This window comes from Gymnogyps californianus, chromosome 2 (assembly GCF_018139145.2).
Source record: "Gymnogyps californianus isolate 813 chromosome 2, ASM1813914v2, whole genome shotgun sequence".
Taxonomy (NCBI): Eukaryota; Metazoa; Chordata; class Aves; order Accipitriformes; family Cathartidae; genus Gymnogyps; species Gymnogyps californianus.
This window is the reverse complement of record NC_059472.1, coordinates 104,917,700-104,942,636: the sequence shown is the minus strand read 5'-3', so window position 1 is coordinate 104,942,636 and position 24,937 is coordinate 104,917,700. Positions and strand designations below refer to the sequence as shown.

Below are 24,937 nucleotides of genomic sequence, written 5' to 3'. Positions count from 1 at the left end.
GGCATGAAGCCCCACAACTTGGAAGCTACTATGCTTCATCTGTGATATAGAAGAGCAGAGGAATTTTTCAGGCATGTTGTTCTAAGCTGTGACAACACAAATATGTCTGGAATGAAAGTCATAGCATGAAACATGACTATCACAAATGGTACAGAAAGATGCTTTTGAAATCAAAATATAATCAAAAGGAGTCAGACACAAAGTATTGCGGTTCAGTGAGGAAATGAGAACTGAAGGTTCAGCATATGTGTTACCCCTTATGTCACACACACAGCATAAAGAACATGCCAACTACAGATAGCGCAGACAGACTAACTCTGGTGGCAGAACTGAAGAATGGATATGTGAACTAAGAACTTGTTTCTATAGGTAAGCAATAGAGTGTAAAGTAATTTTATCAGAAACAAAATATTCATACAATATTTTGTATAAATTTTATAAATACACAAAATACACAATTTATATTTTATAAAATACATGATTTTGCTATAAATTTTGAACTGTCAGTACCAGCTATTCCAACCCAGAATTTTACATTTCCAGTGAATATTTAGAAACACTAGTGAATTGATTTTACTTCTTAAGTGTCTTTATCAGGGAGTCTAGAATAGGAGACATAAGGGAGGTTCTTATAAAATTGCATTCAGACCAAAAACAGCCAGTAGGTTTTAAGACATTAATCTGAAGTAGATGTAAAAACAAACTGGCAAGGCAGAATAACACAAGCTAAAGCTTGTGTCTAAATTAAATTTAAAGTATGATGCTACAGGCATCAATACAACAGGCAATACCAAAAGCAGTGTGCATCCTGTCTGTTGAAGACAGCAGCGCCTCATCAAGCAGAACTGCAGGAAGGGGATGACTTTCCATTCTTTAATGAGCAACTCAGCATGCTGCAGAGCAGAACCTCCAGGAAACACAAGATCTGTCAACAAGAGCTGAGAGCCTGCAGCTCATGCAGCAACTCAGAAACTGTTGAGAGGACCAAGAAACACAACTTTGTCCTCCGGTGCCAAAAAAGTTTAGAAGAACCAGAAGAAATTGTCAAGTGCTTGCTGCAACTGAAAGATACTGAACTGACTGAAGACAAGCCTGAAAGCATAGATGTGCCTGCAAGGACACAATGTGTAGGAGAAAGAATTAGGCGTAAACTGTATGTTGTCCGACTCACTCTGAGTTAAAGATTTTGTTATCCAAGTTCACAGCTGGCTTCAGCGGACTAAAAGCCTTTTGACCTTCTTATGATCAAAAGAAAAAGGAAAAAAGACACGACATCAAAGCTCTGGCAGAGTCTAGGTCCCACTACAATGAGAATCAGCATTAGCAAAGCTCACCCCTTCATATGGTTATAATCAGGGAGTGAAAATAGAAGTTTTCAATGGATTTTTAAAACTACATCCCCAGCCCCCAAGGCATACCAGAAAATTCTGGAGAGATGCAATATACCCTCTTTCCAGTGGCCAGAACTGCAGTGTTAGGGGCAGTTCATTCAGTGAAATGACCTCACAGGTAATTTTCTCCTGCCCCCAAAAGTAGTATTTATATAAGCTAGAAACAACAGTTCATTCTGTGTTATTTAAAAAGACCAACAAGAACACAATGGTGTTTGCTTCTTTTATTATGAAAGATACAAAAACACAGAGTGTAGTGAAGCTATCATTAGAAATGTGAACTTTTTTGGAACCAACTTTCTATTTACATACACAAAATTCCCCAAGTGGAACAATATCAAATGTGAGACACATTATCAGAATATACCATATATACAAGTTCAGAGATTTAATATCTCTGTTACTCTATACATGATTGTTACACAAAAAGTCAATTCCTACCTGTCTTACACAAGTATTTTAAATTAAGCTTATGAGACTACTCAAGCAAAATAAAGCAGAATCTGGGCAAAGTTCTGCTATCCGAATGGTTACTTTATAAATATAGTACAAAATAATAGAGCCAGGTTTTCAGCCAGGCTCAATCTTCTGTTGTGTCAAACAGCCCATGCTCCAAATTGATGGAAGTAAAATAATGGAAACTATTACTGATTTTTATTGACATCAAACCAGAAATACCTCAGGAGTCAAAGACACACTGGTCTTCAGATCACTGATCAGTTATTAGGAAAAGCAAGTATTTTTATTTATTTTTTTAAAACTCTTCCCTCAAACAGAAAAGCCAAATAGAATACTTGAGCTTGCTTTGTGTGATCAGACATTCTGTTAAAAAAAAATAATAAAAGAGGACATGCCGCTTTGTATTGTTTTTAACTGGAACCAACTACTGCTTAGTAAAATAAGGCACTTCTTCCTTTAGATCAGTCCACTTCCCTAGATTTTAGTTTAGCTCCATTTTACACAGAGAAGTGATTTCAGCTATGCCACTTGTGACAGCAAAAGGGATGTTGTTAAGAACTGTTGCTCTCCAAGCATGGATGGCCTCAAGAATACCTTCTGGATTGCTTGAACCCAAGTCACACAGTGAATATACGGCTGCCAGCTGCACACCCCAGGGAACACCTGCAAAAAGTTAACACAAATCAGCTTATAGAAACTTTGATATGCAATAATGTTTTTGGGAAACCTGAATCTAAAGAAACTACTAGTTCAAGAATTGGAATTAAAACACATCAACAATTGGGATGCCTAAAACCAGAAAGTAGCAAGATGACAACCTGCACACAGATTCCATAACATCTCATTTTATACTAGCACTTTCCAGTTTTCTGAATTCAGCAGGTTTTCAGTATTCAAAGGGCATAAAAGATCTGAGCATCTAGTGATTTTACTCTAGTTAAGGGTGATCAGACTTTTATGAAAACAGTCAGGTTTACACAGTGTCTGAAACAGACACAGACATATACCACTTACTTGGAAGAACTTGAGACTGCAAGGAAGAGAAGCTATACAAGTGGTTCAAAACAGCTCCCTAACATCAACCAATGTTTCACTGCAAAATGTACGTAACATCCAGAATAACTTAGCAACACATATCTCTGCTGCCCTAACTGCCTTGCTTTGTCTCAGTTAGGAATTTGGACTGTCTTGCAACCTGCTTTGTCTGGGTTAGGAATTTGGACTGTCTTGCAACCCTCTCCCAATACAATAATCTTGCTAGTAGCAAGCTTCAGCATGAGCTGCTTAAGTAACAAATTAGCTATTACTGCTCAAGATCACCCTTTAAGTTCTCTAAGGCAGCTGATATGCAGTTACATGAAGCAGTGTAATTCCAAGGTGGCTGACACTATCTCAGAATTGTTCTCTGTCTCAAACAGAAGGTAATACACATGCTTCATTAACTTCAGAAGAGAAAGGTACTGAAACTGAAAACTGTTTGTACTGTTATGCACTAACATAAAACTGCACAAGCAGGCTGTTTTGGCATGTGTCTCAATTTGTGTGTGTTCTGTTTACACTGGCAAAACTTCACATTGCAGATGTTACACTAACGTTCCTCTAAATAAACATTACCTTCCTCTTTTGCATGCTGTACAAACAGTCCAATTACAGAACTAATATTCTTCACTGCAGCAAGATACCCTTCCTTCAAACCTATTTGGCCCAATCGACCTGAAAGGAAAAAAGGTTACTATGTGTCTGACATTTAGACAGTCAACTTCCTAATTTTTAGACTTAATGATTGTCTGCTGAAGTATCAACAAAAAATGCAAATTTCAATTACAAAAATTAGTCATTCTTGTTACCACGTTGTCTTGGGAACAACAGTTGTCCTATTCCTTTTGTGACAAAAGACCCCAAGGCATTTTTCATCAGATTGATCCAACCTCCCGCAGATTTACAATTGGTAAGTGTAAAACTCTCAAAGAATGCAATTTCTGTTTAACAAACAATATTATATAGCCTACATACTGAAAATATCTATTGAAACCCGAAGTTTATCTGTTTACCTTGAATGCCATCTAGATCCCAAATAAATGAATCTAACTTAAAATTGCAGGAAGAGGTATTATGTTGTATATAAAACCTTATTTTATACACTTTGCTATAAAGCATATGTAGCCACAGATTATTTCATTTTAAATACATAAAACATGTTGGTATTTGTTATTGTGAAATCAGAGTAACGTCTCTCAAAACTTAAGTACATGCTTTCCACAGGCTGACAAACAGAAAATATCTGCATAGGATTGTAAAAGTTTGGCTTTTAAGGTGGAAATTTTTGAAGAAAGTGGGGGAAAAAAAACAAGATCCAAAAAAAGGCAAAAATACTTCAATTCACTTACCAGGCAGGCTGACACTTTCAAAGGACATACTTACACAAAGCAGAAGTTCAATGAAGAATTTTGATTACTTACCAATTAGCCTGAGTGTCAATGCTATAACACTATCAGGAATGAATTGAGCAGTTTCATGCCCCTTTCTCTTCTTTACCCATTTATCCATAGAAGGCCAAAGCACTTTGCTGTGAAAGACAAATGAATTTGAAAATCTGATACTGCATGAAGGGGTGGTACAATACTTATACAACATAAATATTTATAAATATTTTAAACATAAACATTTATATAACAAAAACCCCAACACCAAAACAAACCACAAAAAAACCACACAGGAAAACATTTGAAAACTGCTTGCCACAATACCTTATAACATTGTCATGTGTCCAATCCCACTTCAGGTAAGAGCAGAGTAGATCAACAGCAAATATGTATTGCCAAGCATCTTCACTCAGATCTTCTCCATATTGCTCACTCAGCTGAAATTCTACTTTTGGACATGACTGCATTTCTAAAAGCAGGTTTGAGACCATAATACCAGCATCTAAAGAGGAACTCTGGAATTTTAGAAGGTGATTATCTTAATGCATGAAAAGTTACCAACCCAGAAACAAACTCTTTACATATATTTGATTCTGACTGTCCACAGCATCTTACACCATAATTCAACTTTAGATTTGACTTAACACAAACAAAAAGTAGTACATAAGTACATAAGTAGTACATTAGTACATAAGCTAAAATCTTCAAGTACTCGGTATTTTTCTTGATGCTTTTACTAAAAGGAGAGTTGGGGGGGGGGGGGGGGGGGGACCAACAAACCCCACAAACCCTACACCCACTCTCTTCTCTCCTCCTACAGTTTGGGGATTTTTGTTTCTCTCAATGAAGCTTTAAGGTCAGAAGAGTGTTTTCCAATGCAAGAAGATTAGACTAATCTTGCTCGCTAAGTTGGTTTTTTTTTTAATTATTTTCTGATGCCGAAATTTGTTACTGTTTATTGTTCATTAGGGGCTAATTTCCAACCAAGTACTTTCAATAGTTGAGGTAGTAATAACTGAAAGCATGTCATGTGAAACAATTCTGCTCATTAAATAGCTAGGGCAAGCAAGGAAATTAAAAAACAAACATCCTTTGAATATCCGAAGTATTAAGAAAAAAGTCTAGGCTTATCACATAAACGCAGTGGGTGTTCAGCATACCTTCTTGGTACAAAAGCTCATGCAAGTTCTGCAACAGTGCAAGTCACTAAAATGGCATACTTTGACCAAGAACTAAATACCCATTCTACATGAGCTTTACTTTCATAAGTAGAATAATCTTCTCATAAAATTATACATATAACAGACTGTCAACCACAATCCACTTGAAATTTTTCCCTGTATTTCCACCTAAGTAAAAAACATCTTACAGACAGGATAAATCAAGATGATTTTGTTCATGTGATATTTACAGAACTATAGCACTTCCACCAAGCAAGCCTGGCATTAATATGGGGTTTTCAAAACTGCCGGGGCCCTAGCCTTCAAGCAAACACACAAGCCTGTTACACAAAATCCTCCAGAAGCAAAGTACCTCCAGCTTTCCACCTGCATGATATAAATTTGCTCCAATTGGCGTGTCCCAATTTTTCCTCTTTGCAACATCCCTTTCAGGATGGTAATATGTGCCTGCTGAAAACTGACAGAAATTAAATGACTCGCCCAAGGGCTCAAAGACTTGAAGTCAAATCTCAGAAGTCCTTAGGTCCTTATGGTCATCCTTCTTCTGCCATCACTGCAGTTGTGTACTGATCATGCCAACTGCTTGTGAAATTAATTGGCTGATATTTTTTTGATGATAAATGGGTATTTACGGTCTACCTCACAGAAAGACCATGAGTAAAAAGAGACAGGCTTATCTTGAAATTAACAGTGATAAATAATTACCTATTACACAGAGAACTATGAAAGACGGACAAGCCCAATACATATTAAAAAACCCCAACAAAACAAAACAAAACAAACAGCTCAAAGAACATCAAAGTCACAGCTCCATAGAGGGACAGAATTCTCTAGTCCAAGAACACTGCAGTCAAAGTTTATAAACAATGTTTACTTTTAATGTTTAATAGAGGGATTAGTATTTAATAGGGAAAACAAGAAAAGTGTTGTGTTCTAGTCGGGTCTAGACAACCACAGGAAAAAGGCCTGAAGTGGCATTAGTTGTGCAATAGTACAGACTCCCTGGGAGATTCACACCCTTCATCAGAAGTACGCTGCTTGATTTGATTCAGCCAGCAAAGCGGACAAAAGCTGATACTGACAATGAAAGCAGACGTTACCTGTTCCCAGTTGAGATAAGCACTCAAACAGGCCAGCATCTCACTGCTTGCACTCTGCCTGACAACTAATTGCATAGCTTTGTTAATTGCACCTTGGAAGACAAATATGTCAGACCATACATTTGTGATAAATAAAATCAATTTTTCTGAGTCTGGAAAGTCTAAGGAAAAAAAGAGAGAAAAAAGTAAGTTTTTAACATTTAAAAACAAAAAACCATATACTCAGGCATTAAAAGCTAGTACACTCTTCAGCAAGGTAACTAGGAAAGAAGGCATAGAAGTCACGTAACAACAGCAGCCCAGGGAAGGGGGGCCATACTAGCACGTCTCAGTCCTGAGATTAAATAAGAAGAAAAGACCCAAGAAAAAAACCCATCCTCCCTTAAGCCACCTCCCCCATTGTAATTTCACTCTTTTTTTAAGGGGGGGGGGGAAGGCTTCACTGGACTTCGCTGTGTAACGACAGTGCAAAAGAACGTTTCCTTTTGCATTTTGAAGTTAGTCTGCCTTCCTCCTTCTTACTGCACTTTAGTTCACTAAGGAGAGTGGTCTTGGAGTATTGAAACTGGATTCTTTTAGGATGAAATTAAACTGGAAGATGCACTCCAGAAGCCTACCTAATACACTCCAGTCACAAATGAGCACTCTGATCACTGGATCAAACTAGAGCTAGTCCAAAAGAAAAAAATAAACCTGAGATGTGTAATAAAGTGAAAATCAGGTCTTCAGTACAAATCCACAGTACTTGCTAACACCTTGCACCTATACACCTATGAAATCCACATAAAAAAAAAAAAAAACAACTTTGCAAAGAACTTTCATATACGTCAAATATGAAATCTGATATTGCTCAGCAGTTTTCCCAGACTCCGTCAGGGAAATTATACAAGTTGTAAGTGAGCGTATATGAATGATGCATGTCAAAATTTGTATTTCCATAGACATAAAAAAGTGTGCTACTGACATAATTGAAGAAACCTCATTCATTAAATTAATTCAGAGCAAGTATCTGACAACTATATATCCAGAACTATGTAAGTAAGAGAGGACGGAGTTCCAGGCCATCAATGGGAAGCTAATAGACCCTTCTGAACACCAAAGCAGAGATCTTCAAGGCAAAATATTAAGATAAAACATGAGTGTGTAGACTGCAAGCAATAAAAAGTACACTGGAATAAGCAAAAAGTAGATATTACTTTCATGCATGAAATGCAATACTGCAATACATATGCCTGAAACACTATTGTCACTATAAAAAGCTACAAAAAACAATGAAAACTGAAAAGCTGAATGTGTCTTCCCTCTTCACTTCAGCAGAACTTCTACATTTTTAGAAAGTTCTTAAGAACTAGAGAGCATATGAAAATACATCAAATCAAGAAGCTTTAATGGATTCACTGTGCATAAAGAATTTACAGTTCCAGCCAGTGTCTTGGATGGACCTTCTCTACTCTGAAACCCTTCATCACATAAGAATGAACTTTTTTTTGTCAGAACAAGGACTGTTGCTAAACTAGAATTATCTACATGCTGCAACTTGAATTGCCTGCCCATGAATCTGGAACACTTAAAAGACTCACTCAGTGATGAGTAAGAGTTAAAGGGGCATCAAAAGAAGAAAAGAAAAAAAGAAAAAAGGAGGGGAACAGAGGAGGGGAACAGAGGAGAGGTAAAAGGAAAAATAACCAAAGAAAGGTAACATTTAATTTATAGTCATTTAAGGCAGAATACCTGAAAGGAGAACAGAGCAAAAAAGGATGGACAAGAAGTCAAGAAAACAGATAATGCAAGTCTAATGAGGTAGTACTGACAGTTTATAGTCAATTTGGCAATTGTGTAGCTGGCACATAGCTCACACTTGTGTTGCTGTAATTCTGATGGGAATTAATATGTGAAACTACCTGAAAGAGAAAACTCTAAAATGAATGCATTGTAATCAAATCAAAATAAACAAATTTTAAAAAAATCAAACAACCCTTAAGATGTGTTTACAGCTGTTCACGCTCAAAAGATAACAACAAAACCACAGAACAACCACAACAGGAATTTATGCAATTCAAAGTATAGAATAGAAAATCATTCAACAAAAATCTGCATTTAGCTACTGAAGTTTGGATCTTACACAGAAAAAGAAAGGAAAAAAAGGAGAATGTTTAATATTTGCAAGAGCCCACAAAAAGACAAAGTACCAAGGTACTGCAAAACAAAAGGTTCAATTGTTAATTTAGACTAAGAAAAGACATCTGACAAGTAACAGTTTCTGACATGGTGCAGTATTAAAACTATTACCATGAAAAAAGTGAAAGGAGAGTTATGATGGACTGCATGAAGGACAGAAAACCAGATAAGAAAACAGGAATTCCCAAAAGAACCCAAGCAAAAAATCCCAAACAAAAATATCCCAACCCAACAAAAAAAAGATAATTAAGAACAAAATAAAATCACAATCCTTAATAAGATAAAAAAAAGAAAAAAGACAGGGATGGAAGATAACCATTAACTGAAGCAATCAAAAGTTGTAGCATTTTGCTCCTCAGTGCTCTCAAATTTTATTTTATTTTAATTTGAAACACAGATACCAGTATACTGTTTTGAGCCCTGGATGGCTTGGTATTTTCAAACTAAGTGAAGTCCTTCCAGAACTAAGACAGACTCTTAATTTAGTATGTATGTATTACCTTTGTTACCAGGAACAAAAGAGGAAGGGAACCAAAATGAAAAAACCTTTCAACCAAGACTTTGGATAACGGGAAGTAATAAAACTTTAAGGAGGACATGTTGTACAAATGCACTGGTTTTGATCAAGGTATTGTCCAACTCCTGACACTATTTTAAGCCAATACACGTTTTTAAAATCACACTTGCTTTATGAATCAGTGCTTACTCAGTTAAAATAAGAAAATACTAATAAGCAAAAAGTACAGAATTCCCTGGAATTGCATTATCATTTTGGAGATGGTGGGGCAAAAATGAAAGCACAGAGGATCCTAAATAAAATATTTCTTTGGAAAAATGAGTAGACTGCTAAGAGCCCAGGTCATCACCAAACTGAGACACAGATATGGAGGAACTGTGAGAAGGGAAATTTCTTCTAGAACAGTCTACACTTCTGCACTATAGAAAAAAGTTCTAAGGAAAATGTCCCTTTCACAGGATTTTTGTTTGTTTGTTTGTTTTTACAAACATAATCATTCTGGAACACTACAGCCAAGACACACAACATATTTAAGATACAAGACCACTAAGCCATACTATACCTTCTTTAAGTAGGCTATAGCAGAAAAGGCGGGCTCTTTCCAAATCTCCCAACTGTCGACAAATTCCTGTATAGACTCGACATAGAGCCTGATTGAAATTGTAATTTGTGGCATTCTTCTGAGCCTTGAGTTTATTGAGAATAGCATGCAGCAAGGACTCTGCTAAATGCTATAAGGCACAAAAAATACTGTTAGACTATTATATACTTGAGAATATTTGATAACATTATAGTAGCATGACAAGTAAAAAGAACTACTATCTTATTTGCAAGAATACTGTTTGCATACATATAAAAATGCAGAAAAGTAAATCAGAGGCAACCAGCGAAAGAAAAAAGAGTGAGGAGCAACTTCCCAGAATAAACATGCCTTAAACAGATGCAGACTAGGACTACTATTCTTAAAACATAAATTGTTTAGTTACGTGATTAAAAACCATCTTCCTTAAACAAAAAGTGAGGAGAGGAATAATGACAGGTAGAGGAACCCCAATAACCTAATCAGAGCAAATGGAACACCCTGACTTGGCTACTCCCAGAGCTGTCACAGGAGGACAAACAGCCCATTGTCCAGGTATGAGACTTACTAGATTAGTCAACAGCAGAGTCTCTCCCCAGATCACCTTACACACTGCAGGAGGAGGGGAGGAGGTGTTACTGTCTACAGTAATCTGAGAGACTCAATATGAGGTGCAAGGAAGGAGAATATTGGGATTGTGCAAGACTTACTATAGGATGTTTAGAGGGAGGGCTAAAAGTGGGGAGTAGAATGAGAGGCTTAGGAGCCAGGTGCTGGAGAGGCCACAGGTTTAGACTGGGTACCTGCAGACACCAGGGAGTCTGTGTTGGCTTCGTGAGGAACCAGAAGGTCCAAGCCAGGTACCTAAAAGACCGGGGGTCTGAGAGTCAGATGCGGGTAAGGCCATAGGTCTGGACCAGCTACTGGAGGGATGTGTGTGCGCTTCTGTGTCTGTAAGTCTGTCAGTGCATGAGACAAGTGGGGAGAACAGGAGTCACCTACTGGATATACTGAGTGTCTAATGTTAGCTACTGGAGGGATGCATACTGTCTGTATATATATGTATGTATTTTCCACTACCAGGTTTTCACCCTGATCAGCCAGAGAAGGGAACAAGATGAGGCGCATATTGTGTGCATGCGTGCATATTAGGAGTACGTACTGGGCCTTGCTACTGGCTGGACCTGGAAACATGAAGCTGCCGCAGCCTTGCTTCTATGAAGTAACCAGATTTGGCAACTCCTAACAAAGATGACCCGAGAACTTGGTAGCGACTTCTGTGGAGAACTTAATTACATTCAAGAATTGAAACAGGGCAAAATGCTGCCATGCATCAGTTGGTGAATTGCATCAGTCTGCTGCAGACTACAAATTATCTATGAGAAAGATGGCAACTAAAGTGAATTTTTTCAACACTGATGCTAAGCAAGTTCTGAGAAACAAACTAATGAAAGATTTTTCCAATAAACTTCATTTGAACAACCTGATGTAGAATAATGAAGGTAAACATGGAATGAAAGGGTATGTCACTATTGTATATACAATGCAGTTTATCTTATTTAATTGAAAAAATAAAAAAAGGTAATTGAACCTTACACTTATAGAGGAACTCCTTCTACAATTGTTAATGCTATCCACTACAAAAAAATGCTGCAAAAATAAAGTGGTTTATGCATACATCAGGAAAGCAAACAAATTTACAAATGCAGTTTTGCATCTTGGACACCACTGAACAGTAATTTCTTGAGAAGTTCTATATGTTCTTAAGTTATACGAGTTTAGATGTCTGATAACCTTTCAAGACTACACTTTGGCACTGCAGATTGCCTGAACAATGAGAATTCAAATACTACGTACTTATACTCTTTTCGTCTGCACAGAAGTCATTATTAAAACACAAAATCCAAAATTATGCTACTTACCTTGTTTTTTATACCAAATTCATAGACAATTTCTTTCTCTTCATCTCTCATTATTGGAATCTTTGAGATATTGCCGACATACACGTGACCTTTAATAACTGGTAACAAGTCAAAACAGGATTCAGCAATTTTCTTCAATGCCAAAGAAACTTTCTGGCAGTCAGGATCAATAACCTTCTTTACTGGTAATGACGCTTCTAAACTGGAACTGTGTGCTGAATCACTGATTTCACAGCTTTTGTCATGGAAAGCCTCCTGCATTTCAGAGATTGTATTTTTAGTGTTTCTGATAGCACCAATATCATTGGGCTCCAGCTTTGGTGGCTCACTGTCCAACCTCAGTCTCTTTGCACTTCTTGGCATAGATACTGGCAATAGTGTCTGTTTTTCAAGATGATTTGATGAGCTTGAAAACAATTGCTGATTTTGCACATCTTTGTCTTGATCTTTGCTGCTATCAGATTTCAAATTGCTCCCAGTTTTAACAAAAGCAGTTGATGTAGATGCAATTGCTTTGAACCCACCTATTTGAGCCACAGGTCCTGGCAAACTTTGGCTGTCTGAAAAAGCACATCTATTAAGCTGAATATTGCCTTTCAGAATGTTTAGTGTCCTTGCCCTTGCAGACAGCTCTGGATACATAGTGTCCAATATTTTCACAGAGTTCTCCTGAGGAGCACCTGGAGCAGCACTGTCAGCTGCAAACAGAGGAAATCTTCCTGGGACAGGAAGTGCATGCTTTGGAATGGAAGTACAAAATTTCAAAGGTGAGGAGCGAATCCTTCTACCTACTGCCATTTCTGAGGGCGAGGGAGGAGAAAATAAAAGAGCAGATTTTACTGTTGGAGTGTCTGTTAATGGAGACATGAGAGGAGGAACAGGAGTTTCACGTAGTGGGGATATCAGGTCATCAAGAGGGGAAAGCAAAGAGGATCGACCAGTAGAAGACATTACTGGGGACATGGTACTTGCAGCTTTTGGAGGAGTAGCAATCAAAGGCAGTAGCAAGGGGGGCAGAGGAGGACCCATCTCTTGCCTAATTTTATTTATAGTCTCAGATGAGCATTTTGTTGGCACAGATGTATCAGCATTTGCAAGAACTGGCTGAGCTGGTTTAACTTTGAGAGTCTTTGTTTTTCTTTTACCTTGAAACAGCCTCTTTGATAGCTTGGCATGCATTACTTGGGCAGCTGTCTTGGTTGAAACAGTCAACATTTCAGATGGTTTTTGCTCTTTGCACTTTAATTTATTGCTCTTTTTGAGAGCAACATCCACACAAGACTCTGACTCCAACATACATAGCTTCTCAAATACTGGTTTTTGTGGCTCAGAAGGCTGCCTAACTGTCTGACAATTGCACTCGACATCAGATAGGGCTGGATTTGGAAGACACTTGACAAAAATTTTTTTTCTACTGCTATCATCTAGGCTAACATCGGTGTTGTTTTCTCCTATGTTGCAAGCAGTGCAAGTTTGATTATGATTATATTCTTCAAACACTGAGACCCCTATATCAACACCATGTAGCAGACTTTGCTCCACATTTGACTGAAGTTTTTCAGAATCGTTTTCTTCTAAGAAATTGCCAAGTGCTAACTTTCTTGTATTTAATTTGCTGTCTTTTTCAGCCAGTCTGCAAGTTTCTGAGAATCTGGTTAACATGTGGCATAGTGGTAATCTATTTTTTGAAGCATTTGGCATCACAGGGCTTTCTTTTGATGTCCCAGTTTTTAACAGACTTTCCTCACTGTCATTGATGCATCCAACTCTGTTAGAATCTACCATGCATTCATTAGCACCCTCAGTATTTTCAGAGGTTACTAATATACACTCTCTTTTCCAAGAGGCTAAGTCTTTACGATAACTGTCCCCAACCACACCTGACAACTCATTTGCAGTATCTGCAGAGCTGTTTGTTTCACAGTGTGTATCCATATCCACCATAGTGTCTGTTTTTGGATGACTAACTGTCAAAGTATTTCCTGGGTGCATTGTTGAATGAAGTTCACATATTTGGTAATCAGCATCAACAATTGCACCAGTTTCCAGAGGACCCACTACAATTCTCCTGGAAGCTCTCAGTTCCTTTCTGAACATGGGAACACATTCAGAACATTTCACATATCTAACTTTTTGTATAGAACAGTCTTTCTCTTCAGATTCATTGCTCTGCTCTGGCATATCACCATCATTTTTAGACCTTTTTATGGCATTTTTCCCAGATGCCTCAAAACTATTCAATTCTTTGCTTTCTCCCCCAGCTGTCAGTGAACCAGTTCTAGAAGGATCTGGTCTAACCTCCCACACAGAAGTCTTGCATCCCGATTCTTGACAATCAAACTTTTGGAGAAGAAAAGTATTCTTATTATAAGAGTTTGCATCCAGCACCTGTGATTTAACAGATGCCTGAGGTTCTTTATCTACTGGCTGCTCCTTCTCATCTGGAATCTTCACTTCATTTTTGTGTACGTTTTCCCTCTCAGGGCAGTCCAATTCTTTGCACATGTTGTCTTTTTCAGCAGACAGGATCTCAGCACCCTCTTCCAAGCTTTCTGAAGAACAGCTAAATGCACTGCCCGTAACACAATTTTTATCTCCTTTGTTTTCCCATGTACAGGAAAAAGCAGCCTTTTCTGTGAAATTAGTTTCAACAAAACTGACAACTTTCTGAAGACGGAAATTTGGATCAGGAAGCATTGTGGATTCCAAGCCAATTCCCACTTGCACAGGGGAATCTGTTTCTTCAGTATTTATACAGCCCATCTCCAAGTCCCCTTGAGTAGAAAAAGCCAAGCCACTATTAAAATCCATTTCTGAAGTAGGCTGGCAGATGATCTCTGAAATATTATTTTTCTTCACAACATTCTCTTCCCAGTTAAATGAACTGGAACAACTCTCAGTTGCCAATTCCTTGCTTTGTTTATTTAATTCCCCTTTTATTTCATCACATTTAACATTTTCAGTTACCAAAAACTGATTCAGAGGTTTTGCAAACTGTGCCTGAGAAGTAAGATTACTTTCTACTATGACAGATTCAATGGTATCCACTCTTTCTAACAGCTCACTGCTTTCCTCTCCAAAATCATCTGGATTAACTTTGAATTCAGTCTCTTGAGATTCAAACACTCTAAAGTTTTGATTTTTGGACAACCCACATTCTAATGTACTACACAGGTTTTCAGGTTGTTTTATTTCACCTTTTATTTCTGTAAAATCTAACACAGAGGATTCACACTTAGCTACACTGCTTTCTGCATCAATAATGCATGCCATCTTTGGTAGTGCAAGTACACTTTCCAAGTCTGACTTCCCTTGCAATAAATCACTACCATTTTCTTCCTGGTGTGGTTTACCTTTTAAATATCCCTCCTCCTTTATATCTACTAATTTTCTATTTTCTGTACTACGGAGTAGCTCTGACGATTCAGCTATTTCTAGAACACTTTCTCTGTTAAATTTCATGGCTAGTTCAGTAGTCTCAGGTCTGGTTATATTCATGTCTTCAATTTTGAGCTGTTCATCATCTTTTGGAAAGGCTGACAAAGCAGTCCTCTCCATACCTACATTTTTGTCTACGTCATCCATAGACAATAAATTTCCGATTCCTTCAATAGCAGATACAGGTAAGTAATGTCTAGAGACTTTAACAGTCTCTGGTTCGCATTCTCTGTCCACTTCATCTTTTATTGTTTGCACATATTGTTTCTCCAGTATCTCTTCACTGTCATGTTTTATTTCAGAGCACTGAGAGTATGCAGAGATCTCAATAGCTCCAGTGTCTGCCTCAGTCTCCGTAACTATTCCCTCCCCATCACGCTGTATCATTAGGTCTTTAGGACACTCCGCTTCACAGAAGGATTTCGAACTACTGAAATCAGACAATACATTTTCAGAGAGTGCTCTCTCATTATTTGCCTCTGCACAGAGTCCTTTCATCTGTATTGCAGCTGTTATTTTCTCTCCACTTATCACTTGTTTTACGTCTTCCTCTACATCACTTGTGATATTAGTTACTTTGATTACATTTTTTGATTCATTTTCAACCACTTCATTCTGTATCAACACATCAGATTTCTCCTCAGAATCTTCACTTTGAAGCACAATGCATTGCTCAGGTGGCAAATGAGTAACATTCTGGGGAACAGATACTGCCCTGGGAGTTTCTCTCTCTTCTGATAATCCATCTCTTTCTGCTTTCATTAATTCACCATACTTCTCGTGTGTATCCTCATAATCAACAGCTCTGATTAAGATTACATTCTTGTCTGTTTGCTCTACCTCAGTACATTTTTCCATCTGATTCTGAGGCTTGAAACTGTGTAACATAAAATCAGCTGAAGAACCTCCCTCTTCACTGTGCATGTCCTCACTATCTCCTTTCTGTTCTTCGATGGCTTCCAATTCATGTGCTGTTGCTTCAGTTAGTTCTCTCTTCTCAGTTTCCATATTCTCAGAGTTCTCCTCCAAACAATCTTTGTTAATTTCCATGTTTGTAATTAAAGTAGCAGCTTCAGTTTGCTTTGTTTCAGCATCTCTCTCCTCCTTGCTTGACATCTTTGGACCGATATGAACATTCTTTTCATTCCAACTCAGGTTATGTGAGATTTCTGCATCAAGACCACGCTCACATGGTTTGCTCTGTCTGTTGCACTCCTCATTGAGGCTGAACACGTTGCAACTCTGAGGCTGAACTTGGTCTTGTAAAATATCCTCCACTGCAGAAGCACTGCAATCAACTTCTTCGTCGCTGGAACCTGTGACTTCTCCAAACAATGTATCCTTTAATGAAAAATACAAAGTTAATATTCCAAAGCTTGGTATCAGTTTTAAGATCTATTTCTCTAAACAAATACACTGGTGGCCCTGACATGCAGTGGTTTTGAGAGATTAAGGCTGATCAACAGAGTTACGTCCTTCTCCATCATTGTTCTTCATAGCAAATGGAAAGTGCCTCTGTGAAAAGTCAGAGACTTCTTTACCTACCTACCTGCATTCTAAGATTACTGGAAAACAACATTTGAGTAGGTTCCTATTGACTTTCAAGCTGTGGAATTTTGCTATGAAAGCCACACTTAGACCCAACAAGAGTTGGGACTGTAAGTCTGCAACATTGGGAAAAGAAATTATGACAGCAGTTGAGACATGGGTGACTTTGTTTTAAATATACTTCTGAAAATTATGTTTTGCCCCCTTCCATAGGCAGTATGCTAGAAGGTAAAAAAGTATCCATATGGATCTAAACACTCACACAGACACCCTTTCAGTGCATGAGTAACTAATACTGATACTCAAAAAAATAAAAGAGACCAGGAATATCAAATCATTATTTTTGCAGTAATTATAAAACCAAGTTAGTGCCAAGTCAGATACATCCTGAAACTCACCTGTGTAGTTAGTGGTGAAAGCTGTACTGGAGAAAGTAGAGCAGGGAGAGGCCTGGCCCAATTCAATATATCCATCACATTTCCACCTGGGCCCTTTTGCTCCTGATCAGAGAAGTCCGAACTGCTGTGTGCCTCATCTGTCTGTATTATCACATCTACACTTTTATCCTCACCACCGTGCAGACATTCTTCAGTAGTCCTGTTCTCAACACAGTCACCTCCAAAAGGCTCAGTACTTGCTTGAAGTTGCATGGCTGTCACAGAATTTTGCTTTCCAGCACCTTCCAGTGACGAATACCAAGGTAGCGTTTTGCCATCACACTTCCTGATCTTTTGGTGGATTTGTACGGTTTCTAAGACACAAAAATATTGTTAAGAATTTTTTCCCCTCCCATTTTTCTTTATAGAGATAATACATCATAGTAATAAGAATGCATTACCATCTTTTCAAGTGATGTTCCCATAGACTAGTAATAAAAAGCACTTAATGTCACTTTCAGAAATATTTTCCTTACAGAGATCAGATGTTGTTATTGACAAACAATTATTTTTTCATGAAAAAGGTATATGTATGTGCAAAGAGCTCCCCCCAAACCACTTTCTAACTTGGATCATTAAGACTATTCTTACCAATTTTTCTTATCAGGAAGGGCCATACGGGGTAGGACTGAAAGTCCATACAGCTCAATGATTTATTTCAGTTTTAGCCCAGTAGCTGATGTTCAGGAAAAGCAGGACAAGCATGCAGTGACATTCTCCACTCAGGCTGTAATTCTGAGCTTAAAGCAACCTGCAGCTCTGAGCCAGCAGCTGCACTTGCAGGCCAGTTAGAATTATACCCTGCCATAAACACAGTAAGGGAGTTCTTAGCTGTATTCCTAGTTTTATGATTTAATATGCATATGCTTTTAAAGTGTTTGTTCTTTAAATTTCAATATTGAGTCTAATCATACAAGATTTTGAATGATGTGACTTAGTTAAAGCTGAACCCTTAAAAAAAAACTTTCTTAGAAGTGGGGTTCCCCCCGCAACGTACCTATGCACAAAGGAGTCTGAACCACTAAGACAATGAAAGATACTGAGCAGTTGACAACCCTTTCAAGATAATGTCAACTATACCAGTTTTACACAGTTATTCTAGCAGCAAGAAAGCATGTCCAAAGGCTCTGTGTGATTCTTTGCATTGTACTTTTGTTTTGTTCCTCTTCAAATCACACTTTTTGTTATTACAGAGTAACCCATTTCTTATGCGTGCAGACAAAACACATTGCCCCAGGAAAATCTGAACAGTACAGACAAAGAATTTAAATATTGATTATAATTGTGCTTAGATACTTTTAACAGTGAAAATATGGGCCAGTTTTCTGAAATTTAAATTCTGTGATTTTATTAAAAGAAAAGATTACCTCCAATAAAACAGTAGAAATCAACAATCCCAAAACCCCAGCGTGCCACATGGAACTAGAACCTACTCTGTAGTATTTGCAATTCTTACATGACATTTGTATGCGTGATCTTGTTTACAGTGCTCACAAACACTATTGGAGACAGAATCAGCAGTATTCAAGCAAGAGATGAAGCCTATTCTGTGTACGTCCAAGTACTATCCCACAGTATAAAGAACAGCACATGCACAAAATGGTTTTGAACAGAGGATGTATTGATTTAATTGGCACAACTTGCATTCCGTTGGAAAAAATAAAAAAAGAATAGTGTGCTTCGCTATTGCTGTTGGTGTTTATCCACTACTAGAACTTGCAGAGATACTCCTGAAGCAGCATGAACAGTAGTATCAGATTCGAAAATACTAATTTAATTTGATAGGTGAAAATGACCTCCCAGAGATCTGTCTCCCAATAACCTTTAAGCACATTCTGATATGTTGGCGCCACTAAAAGAGCTAGTAGGAAAACTGATCAAAAACCCTATTTCCAAGATCCATCTCGGTCACTTCACATAGCAGCTCCATGTTAAAATCTCAATTGCTGCACCAGACAGTAGGAGGAGGGAGAAACTGCTCAGCCTAAAGGGCCTTACCACCTCATTTTCCCCAAAGGTAAGCAAGCTCTGATATCTCCTTTGGTCAAAGCAGCATCTTACAAGTTTTAAGATCACACACTGTTTATAAAGCTATTTACAAGCTACAGTCACATAGAGCTTCCAGGATGTTCTACATCTTGTCATGAAAAACTGAGATACCTTTTACAATTCGAGTCCCATTAGACCATCCAAGGGAAAAGGAGATCCTTCACAAACAGGAACAAAGAAAAGAAGGAAAATTCAGAAGGTGGTTCTCGCTAAGATATAATATCTCTCTATTATATCTCTCTAAGACATAATCCTAGATTATATCTTAGATTTCTTTCATGCTCCTTTGTGCCAACCAGTTCTAAGCTCAGAAATTTCTCTACACTGAAGTGGGTAGAAACACACAGTTCCGTATTTTGCCCCTAGAAGAACTTCAATTAGACAATTGGGAAGTTTACTTTGCACAGTGAACTACAAAATAGTATTAAGTTATCAGGAACTTTACATCCTATCTATACTCTCAAGATCAGTCATGCCCATATGCCCATATGGAGCCCAACAATATTGATACACATCATCCACCGAAAAGTTCCCTCTGAGAACTGGACGTGATAATAATTTCTGAATAACTAAGAGATTCTCCATCCTTCTCTCCTCATCCCTTTCCAAGCCAGTCCCTGATAACTTCGTTTGAATTTCTTTAGGAATGAGATGCTTTTCTCATGGTTACCCCTTTATCTGTAGGAAGAGTTGTCGTAGCAATTTTCAAAGGTTCAGGATATGGTAAACTTCTCTACAGGAAACAAGCAACTCTTTGGCACCTTGGCCTGAACTTCAGGTCCAGGAAAAGCCCGACTGATATCGAGCCCTTCTCATCAGAAGGATCCCCTCAAAGATCGTATTTCACAGACAAATTTTACTTTATACGGGGAATTACACTCTTTTTCATTATGTCACTTACTGAAATGATTAAGTTTTGTCCTCAAATCTACAACCTGGAATCTAGTCCACATAGCTTCAAACCCTTACATTGCTGCCTTCTCCCTCTTCTGAGAGAAGGTTAAGATTACTCTGATCTGAAAACACCATCAAAATCTACCACATACTGTGAAATACTTCCTTGATGAAGAATGGAGAAAGGAGAGCAGAGATGAAATAAGCAATCCAATGCTAACAGCGGTTGCATTGGTACTAAACAAAGTGAATTTTACAACTCAAATCTTTGCTCCTGATTGTCCACATTGCAGGGCAATTCACTGTTGCAAAACAATGTCCTCTTCTCTCCCCACCCTAAACAACAAAGCAACTTTCTGAAACAAGTCTTGGTTTTTTCTATCAAAAAGAAGGACCAGATTAAGATGCTGGATATTTTATCAAAATAATTCGTCTAGCCATAGAATCTCTTCCGGTTTACAGCAAAAACTCATCACTATCAGCACAGTGACTGCAAATGCCTGGCAGTAGCAACTGCACACTTCTCAAGGACAAACAGCAATATTTCTCTGAGGAAAAATCCCTCCATAGAAAGTTTCTAATGCCCGGCCGACAACCCTCGATTTTTCAACCTGTTTCCAATTATGTGAATTTCAGGATGTTTTATACACTAGCTATTCTTTAGAGCTTCAGACAGTATTCTGTTTTTCAAGACAGCAAATCCACACATCCCATCATACGAGACAAATAATTAGGGTGAACATTGCATACCTGAAACTAAATGTGCAATGCTACACTATCTAGAAAGATGTTATCTTGAGAGATTTTCATATGGTCTTAAAGACAGAAAAGAGGTCTGCTTCTTAGATCACTCACATCCTATGGACGTTAATCTCAGGACCATAAAACATACACAGGTCCTTAGGGATTCGGTCTTCTCTGTATTTTACATGTAATACCACTGCCTTGTATCTCCTTTTATCTGGTATTAAAGCAGACACCAAGGTACCTCCAGTGTGGTCCTTTCCATCCCTGCTCTTAACATCTACATGCAGCTTCGCGCCTATCCTGGATCCCCAAATGAAAAGAAAGATCAGATAAGATGGGTATAGCTCTGTAGTAGGCCAGATTTAGCTCAGAACCCCGTTATACATACTACTTGAAGAGGCTCAGCTCCTCCCAGACGTGGTCTTCCCATCTTCCCTCGTCTCCTCTCACCATAAGCCTGCATATGAACAGTGCACGTTGGAGAATCCAAATTACCAAAATCTTCAGCACTGGGCTGCAAGATTCTTCAAATGTTTCTTCACATGCCCATTCACAATGTAGGTGACTTTATGCTCAAATTACATGGGAAACAGTTTTCCAAAGTCTAAAAAACCAGCAATGTCTTATTAACCTTAGATTATTGTCTAAGGTTATCGGTCTGATGGTCAACTGCAGGTACAGTCAACTTTATTAGTGGCAGACTTGTAACAATACTACCAAGATCAAGCAAAAATGCTCTTAAATTAAGTATGGCAAAACCTCATTGTCCTATGAGGCTTTCACAATGGCACATTTCTTGGAAAAAGCATGGAAAAAGAATGGAAAACCTGATGAGTCCTCCAGTTTTCATACATGAACATGTTCTTCAAGAAAGCCATTCAAAGTGGTATCAACCTTGGTGGAACAGAGAAGGCACTGACTGTAATGCAAAGCTTTGGATATTTTACAGCACACTTGAGTGTACTAAGAAATCAGCCAAAGAGGTATATTCCTGAAAGGCTAGATCCAGGCAGACAGATGAACTGACATTCTCTGGAAAAGATGCTTCAGCAATACTACCATCAAGCTGATTTGATCTCTAAGATGAAACCATTATAATATGGGACAAGAAATTAGGGCAAACTCATTAAGATTCTTTTTTTTGCTAGAAGATTGCATCTGTAAACATAAGCATTTTGAATCTGAATTATGAATCCAAGGTAATGGCCACTTTCATGAGAGGCAGAACAACAAGATGGCTGTCCTAAGCTTAAAGAGGGAAAAAACCAAACCCAAAGCAACAGAAAGTAAGATGTATTTCTATGATATCTAGACACTCCAACAAAAGCAAAAGAGGGATTAACTAGAAGAGGCTGTTATGGACATTGCTTCGTTTTGTGAAAGTACTGTAGTTTCCTTGAGAAGATGTGAATAGGAAAGATGGGACAGGACTCTTGGAATCTAAAGCTTCCCTTGTGGTGGATGGGAAGGGGATGACACTAGAACCCGATACCCCTGAAATCACCCATATTTCAAACTCTTCAGTTTCTTGTGCTTGTTCTTGTCATTTGATTGACCCTTGATCAAGAAATCAAATTCAGAATCTCAGGGGACAACTGTCTAGCTCAGTTTTGGAGCTGAAGTCACAGATCTGCTGCATTAAACCGGTGGGAGTGAGGCTGATAAACTGGCTTATGAGCTGGTCCTTATATTTTCACACCTATTAAGTGGATTCCACTGGAACACAATCTGAAACTAGATTCATTGGGATCTACACTGGTACCAAATTTTCAGACTTAACAGGGCGGGGAGACAGGATAACAGTTCACCTTCAAAGCTCTTAATAAGGCAGGGTACTTATCCCAGATAGTATCTCTACAGCCTGAGTTACAGAAATCCAAAGTAGTAGAGAAAATAAAAGAAAAATGAAAGATTAATAAGCATACTCTGGAGCGACAACCTACAGAAATACTAATGCAGATTCAAGGCACCTATTACTCTTGAGGGCAGAAGAAAAATGACATCTGTTATGTGAAGTTAAAGCAGTTCAAGTTTGCTGTGAATGTGGACGTGGGTAACTACTCAGATTATTTTTTATTATTATACTGAATATCATGTTACAAAATTAAAGCTATCACCAAATCATAAGTTTTGTTTCTCTGTATCACGAATACGAAAATTAATGCACCGTTATCTATTATTATTCAGGCAGGTATGAATGAAGAAAATGGTGGTAACAGCTTCTTAAATTTTACAATCCAACTATGTTACCATGTTTGTTTCAGACTAAAAAGAGCACTTGCACCCCATAGTTCACATTATATACTGAAGAGTTTATAATGATATAATAATTAAGGGATAAACATGAGAGGTGAGTTTTGACTTAGAAATAGTCAAAGCAGCTGATAGTAAAAGAATTCGATTTCTCAATTGCAAGAGCAGATTACAACAGCTTTTATTTAGAAGTGCATTCCAGTTTACTTGGCTGTTCAAATTAATATTTGCAATTATTTTCAAATATTCTAATCACACATGTAGTTGACCAGCCAATCACCAAGGAAAGTATTTAAGTCTGTCAAAAAAGTGTTATGCGAACAGTACCCAACGTGATGATATTCCAGTAAGACTAAATTAATGCACTTGCATATTAATAAATTCACATTTACTGGAACCTACCTTCTGTAACAGTCAGTCTTCTTTTTTCAGGCCATGCCTTATCCTGAATAGAAGCTGAAAAAATGTACCAATATTTATTTTCGGTCAGAAAAAGAGACAGCTTCAAGAAAATTTCAAGACTTTGCATGCCATCTCACCCAAGACAGGATCATTTTCCTGATTCTCTCTTTTTCCTGTCGCACTGTCAATGCACATCCAGAGTTCTTCTAACAAAAGCTTTATTTTTTCTGTTAAAATAAATATTTTTATAAATTGAGGAAAACCTCAATTGCTCAGACAGCTAAGAATTTATGTTTCTTTATTTTTACTCAGAACACAGACATGCCTACAACAAAATATAAAATACTCAGAACAAAAATTAAGACAAGGGACATAGGGGCATTTTAGCTTCAGAGAAAGAGAAATGCTAGATGCTATTGAGGGAATGGATCCTGTATTGGCCATAGCCACAGAGCAGACTGAAGGAACAGTTGCAGAATGCTTTAGCTTTTCCTTTCTATAGTGAGGGTGGCAAAAAGTCATAGCAGCCCCCAGAGTAAAACGTAAAAGCAGATTTGAATGTAGCACTACTGAAATTAAACAGCTTTCTAAAACAACTCAGGTGACATGAACATAAATAGGGGAGGAAAACTTTTACGAAGAAAGTATTTATATCACATTCTTTCTTTATGCCCACTCAGTAGTAACTCATCTTAGTCTTACCATGGAGTAACAGCACATTAAATGTATCTGAGTTAATTATCAGGCCACAACATTAGGACTCCAGACAATGTCTACTAACAGCACCATTACTAGGTGATGCCAAACAACCTAGTTCCAGAACCAGAAGGGCAGGTGGAGAGGGAGAAATAGACCAAAAACCCAACTACATACACAAGCACCTCACCTACTTACACCAGAACTATCATCAGATCCAACAATTAGGAACTGAGACTATTGGTTTTGTGCCAATTCCATAAGTCAAAGACCACAGCAAACTGCTACTATTTTATGAAGAGACGTATTAAGAAAACCTCAGCACATAAGAGAAAAATCTGCCAAATTTTGCATGACAGCTATTAACAACACTAACAATTTCTCATTAGTAATAAAGCCTTGCTGCTATCTGAAGTTCAAATTAGATCTTAATTCTCCCATTTTGCCACTAATCAAAAATTAAAGGACAAAATTGGGTACCAATTTAGTACAATCCAAAAGGCAGTAAAAATATGCCAAGACACAGAAGAACTGACAAGGTCTACCTTTTTCAGCAAAGTTTAATTTTGGCAACAAACTTTATACACAAATATTGCAAAGCAAGAAACAGAACAGGGAAGTTGTTCTTTTGCCTGAAAATTGCCTTCAGAATTTCTAAACAATTCAAAAGCAATACCAGTATTTTAAAAGACTGCAAAAATGCAAAAATTAGATTTGCTTAA

The 24,937-nt window shown here is 37.8% G+C and overlaps 1 protein-coding gene across 1 annotated transcript in view; it reads right to left on the bottom strand.

Annotated features, from left to right (window-relative positions):
- Positions 1–1,610: 1,610 nt before the first annotated feature.
- Positions 1,611–24,937, bottom strand: part of ICE1 (interactor of little elongation complex ELL subunit 1) — a 38,869-nt gene continuing 15,542 nt past the window's right edge. The window contains exons 11-20 of the mRNA XM_050890902.1: positions 23,657–23,746; positions 23,520–23,573; positions 17,136–17,488; positions 11,752–16,530; positions 9,812–9,980; positions 6,555–6,715; positions 4,598–4,788; positions 4,310–4,416; positions 3,465–3,563; positions 1,611–2,513 (exon numbers count right to left, since the gene is read on the bottom strand). Of these exons, the coding sequence (XP_050746859.1) occupies positions 2,332–2,513; positions 3,465–3,563; positions 4,310–4,416; positions 4,598–4,788; positions 6,555–6,715; positions 9,812–9,980; positions 11,752–16,530; positions 17,136–17,488; positions 23,520–23,573; positions 23,657–23,746 (6,185 nt within the window). The 3' untranslated portion in view covers positions 1,611–2,331. The remainder of the gene's footprint in view (positions 2,514–3,464; positions 3,564–4,309; positions 4,417–4,597; positions 4,789–6,554; positions 6,716–9,811; positions 9,981–11,751; positions 16,531–17,135; positions 17,489–23,519; positions 23,574–23,656; positions 23,747–24,937) is intronic.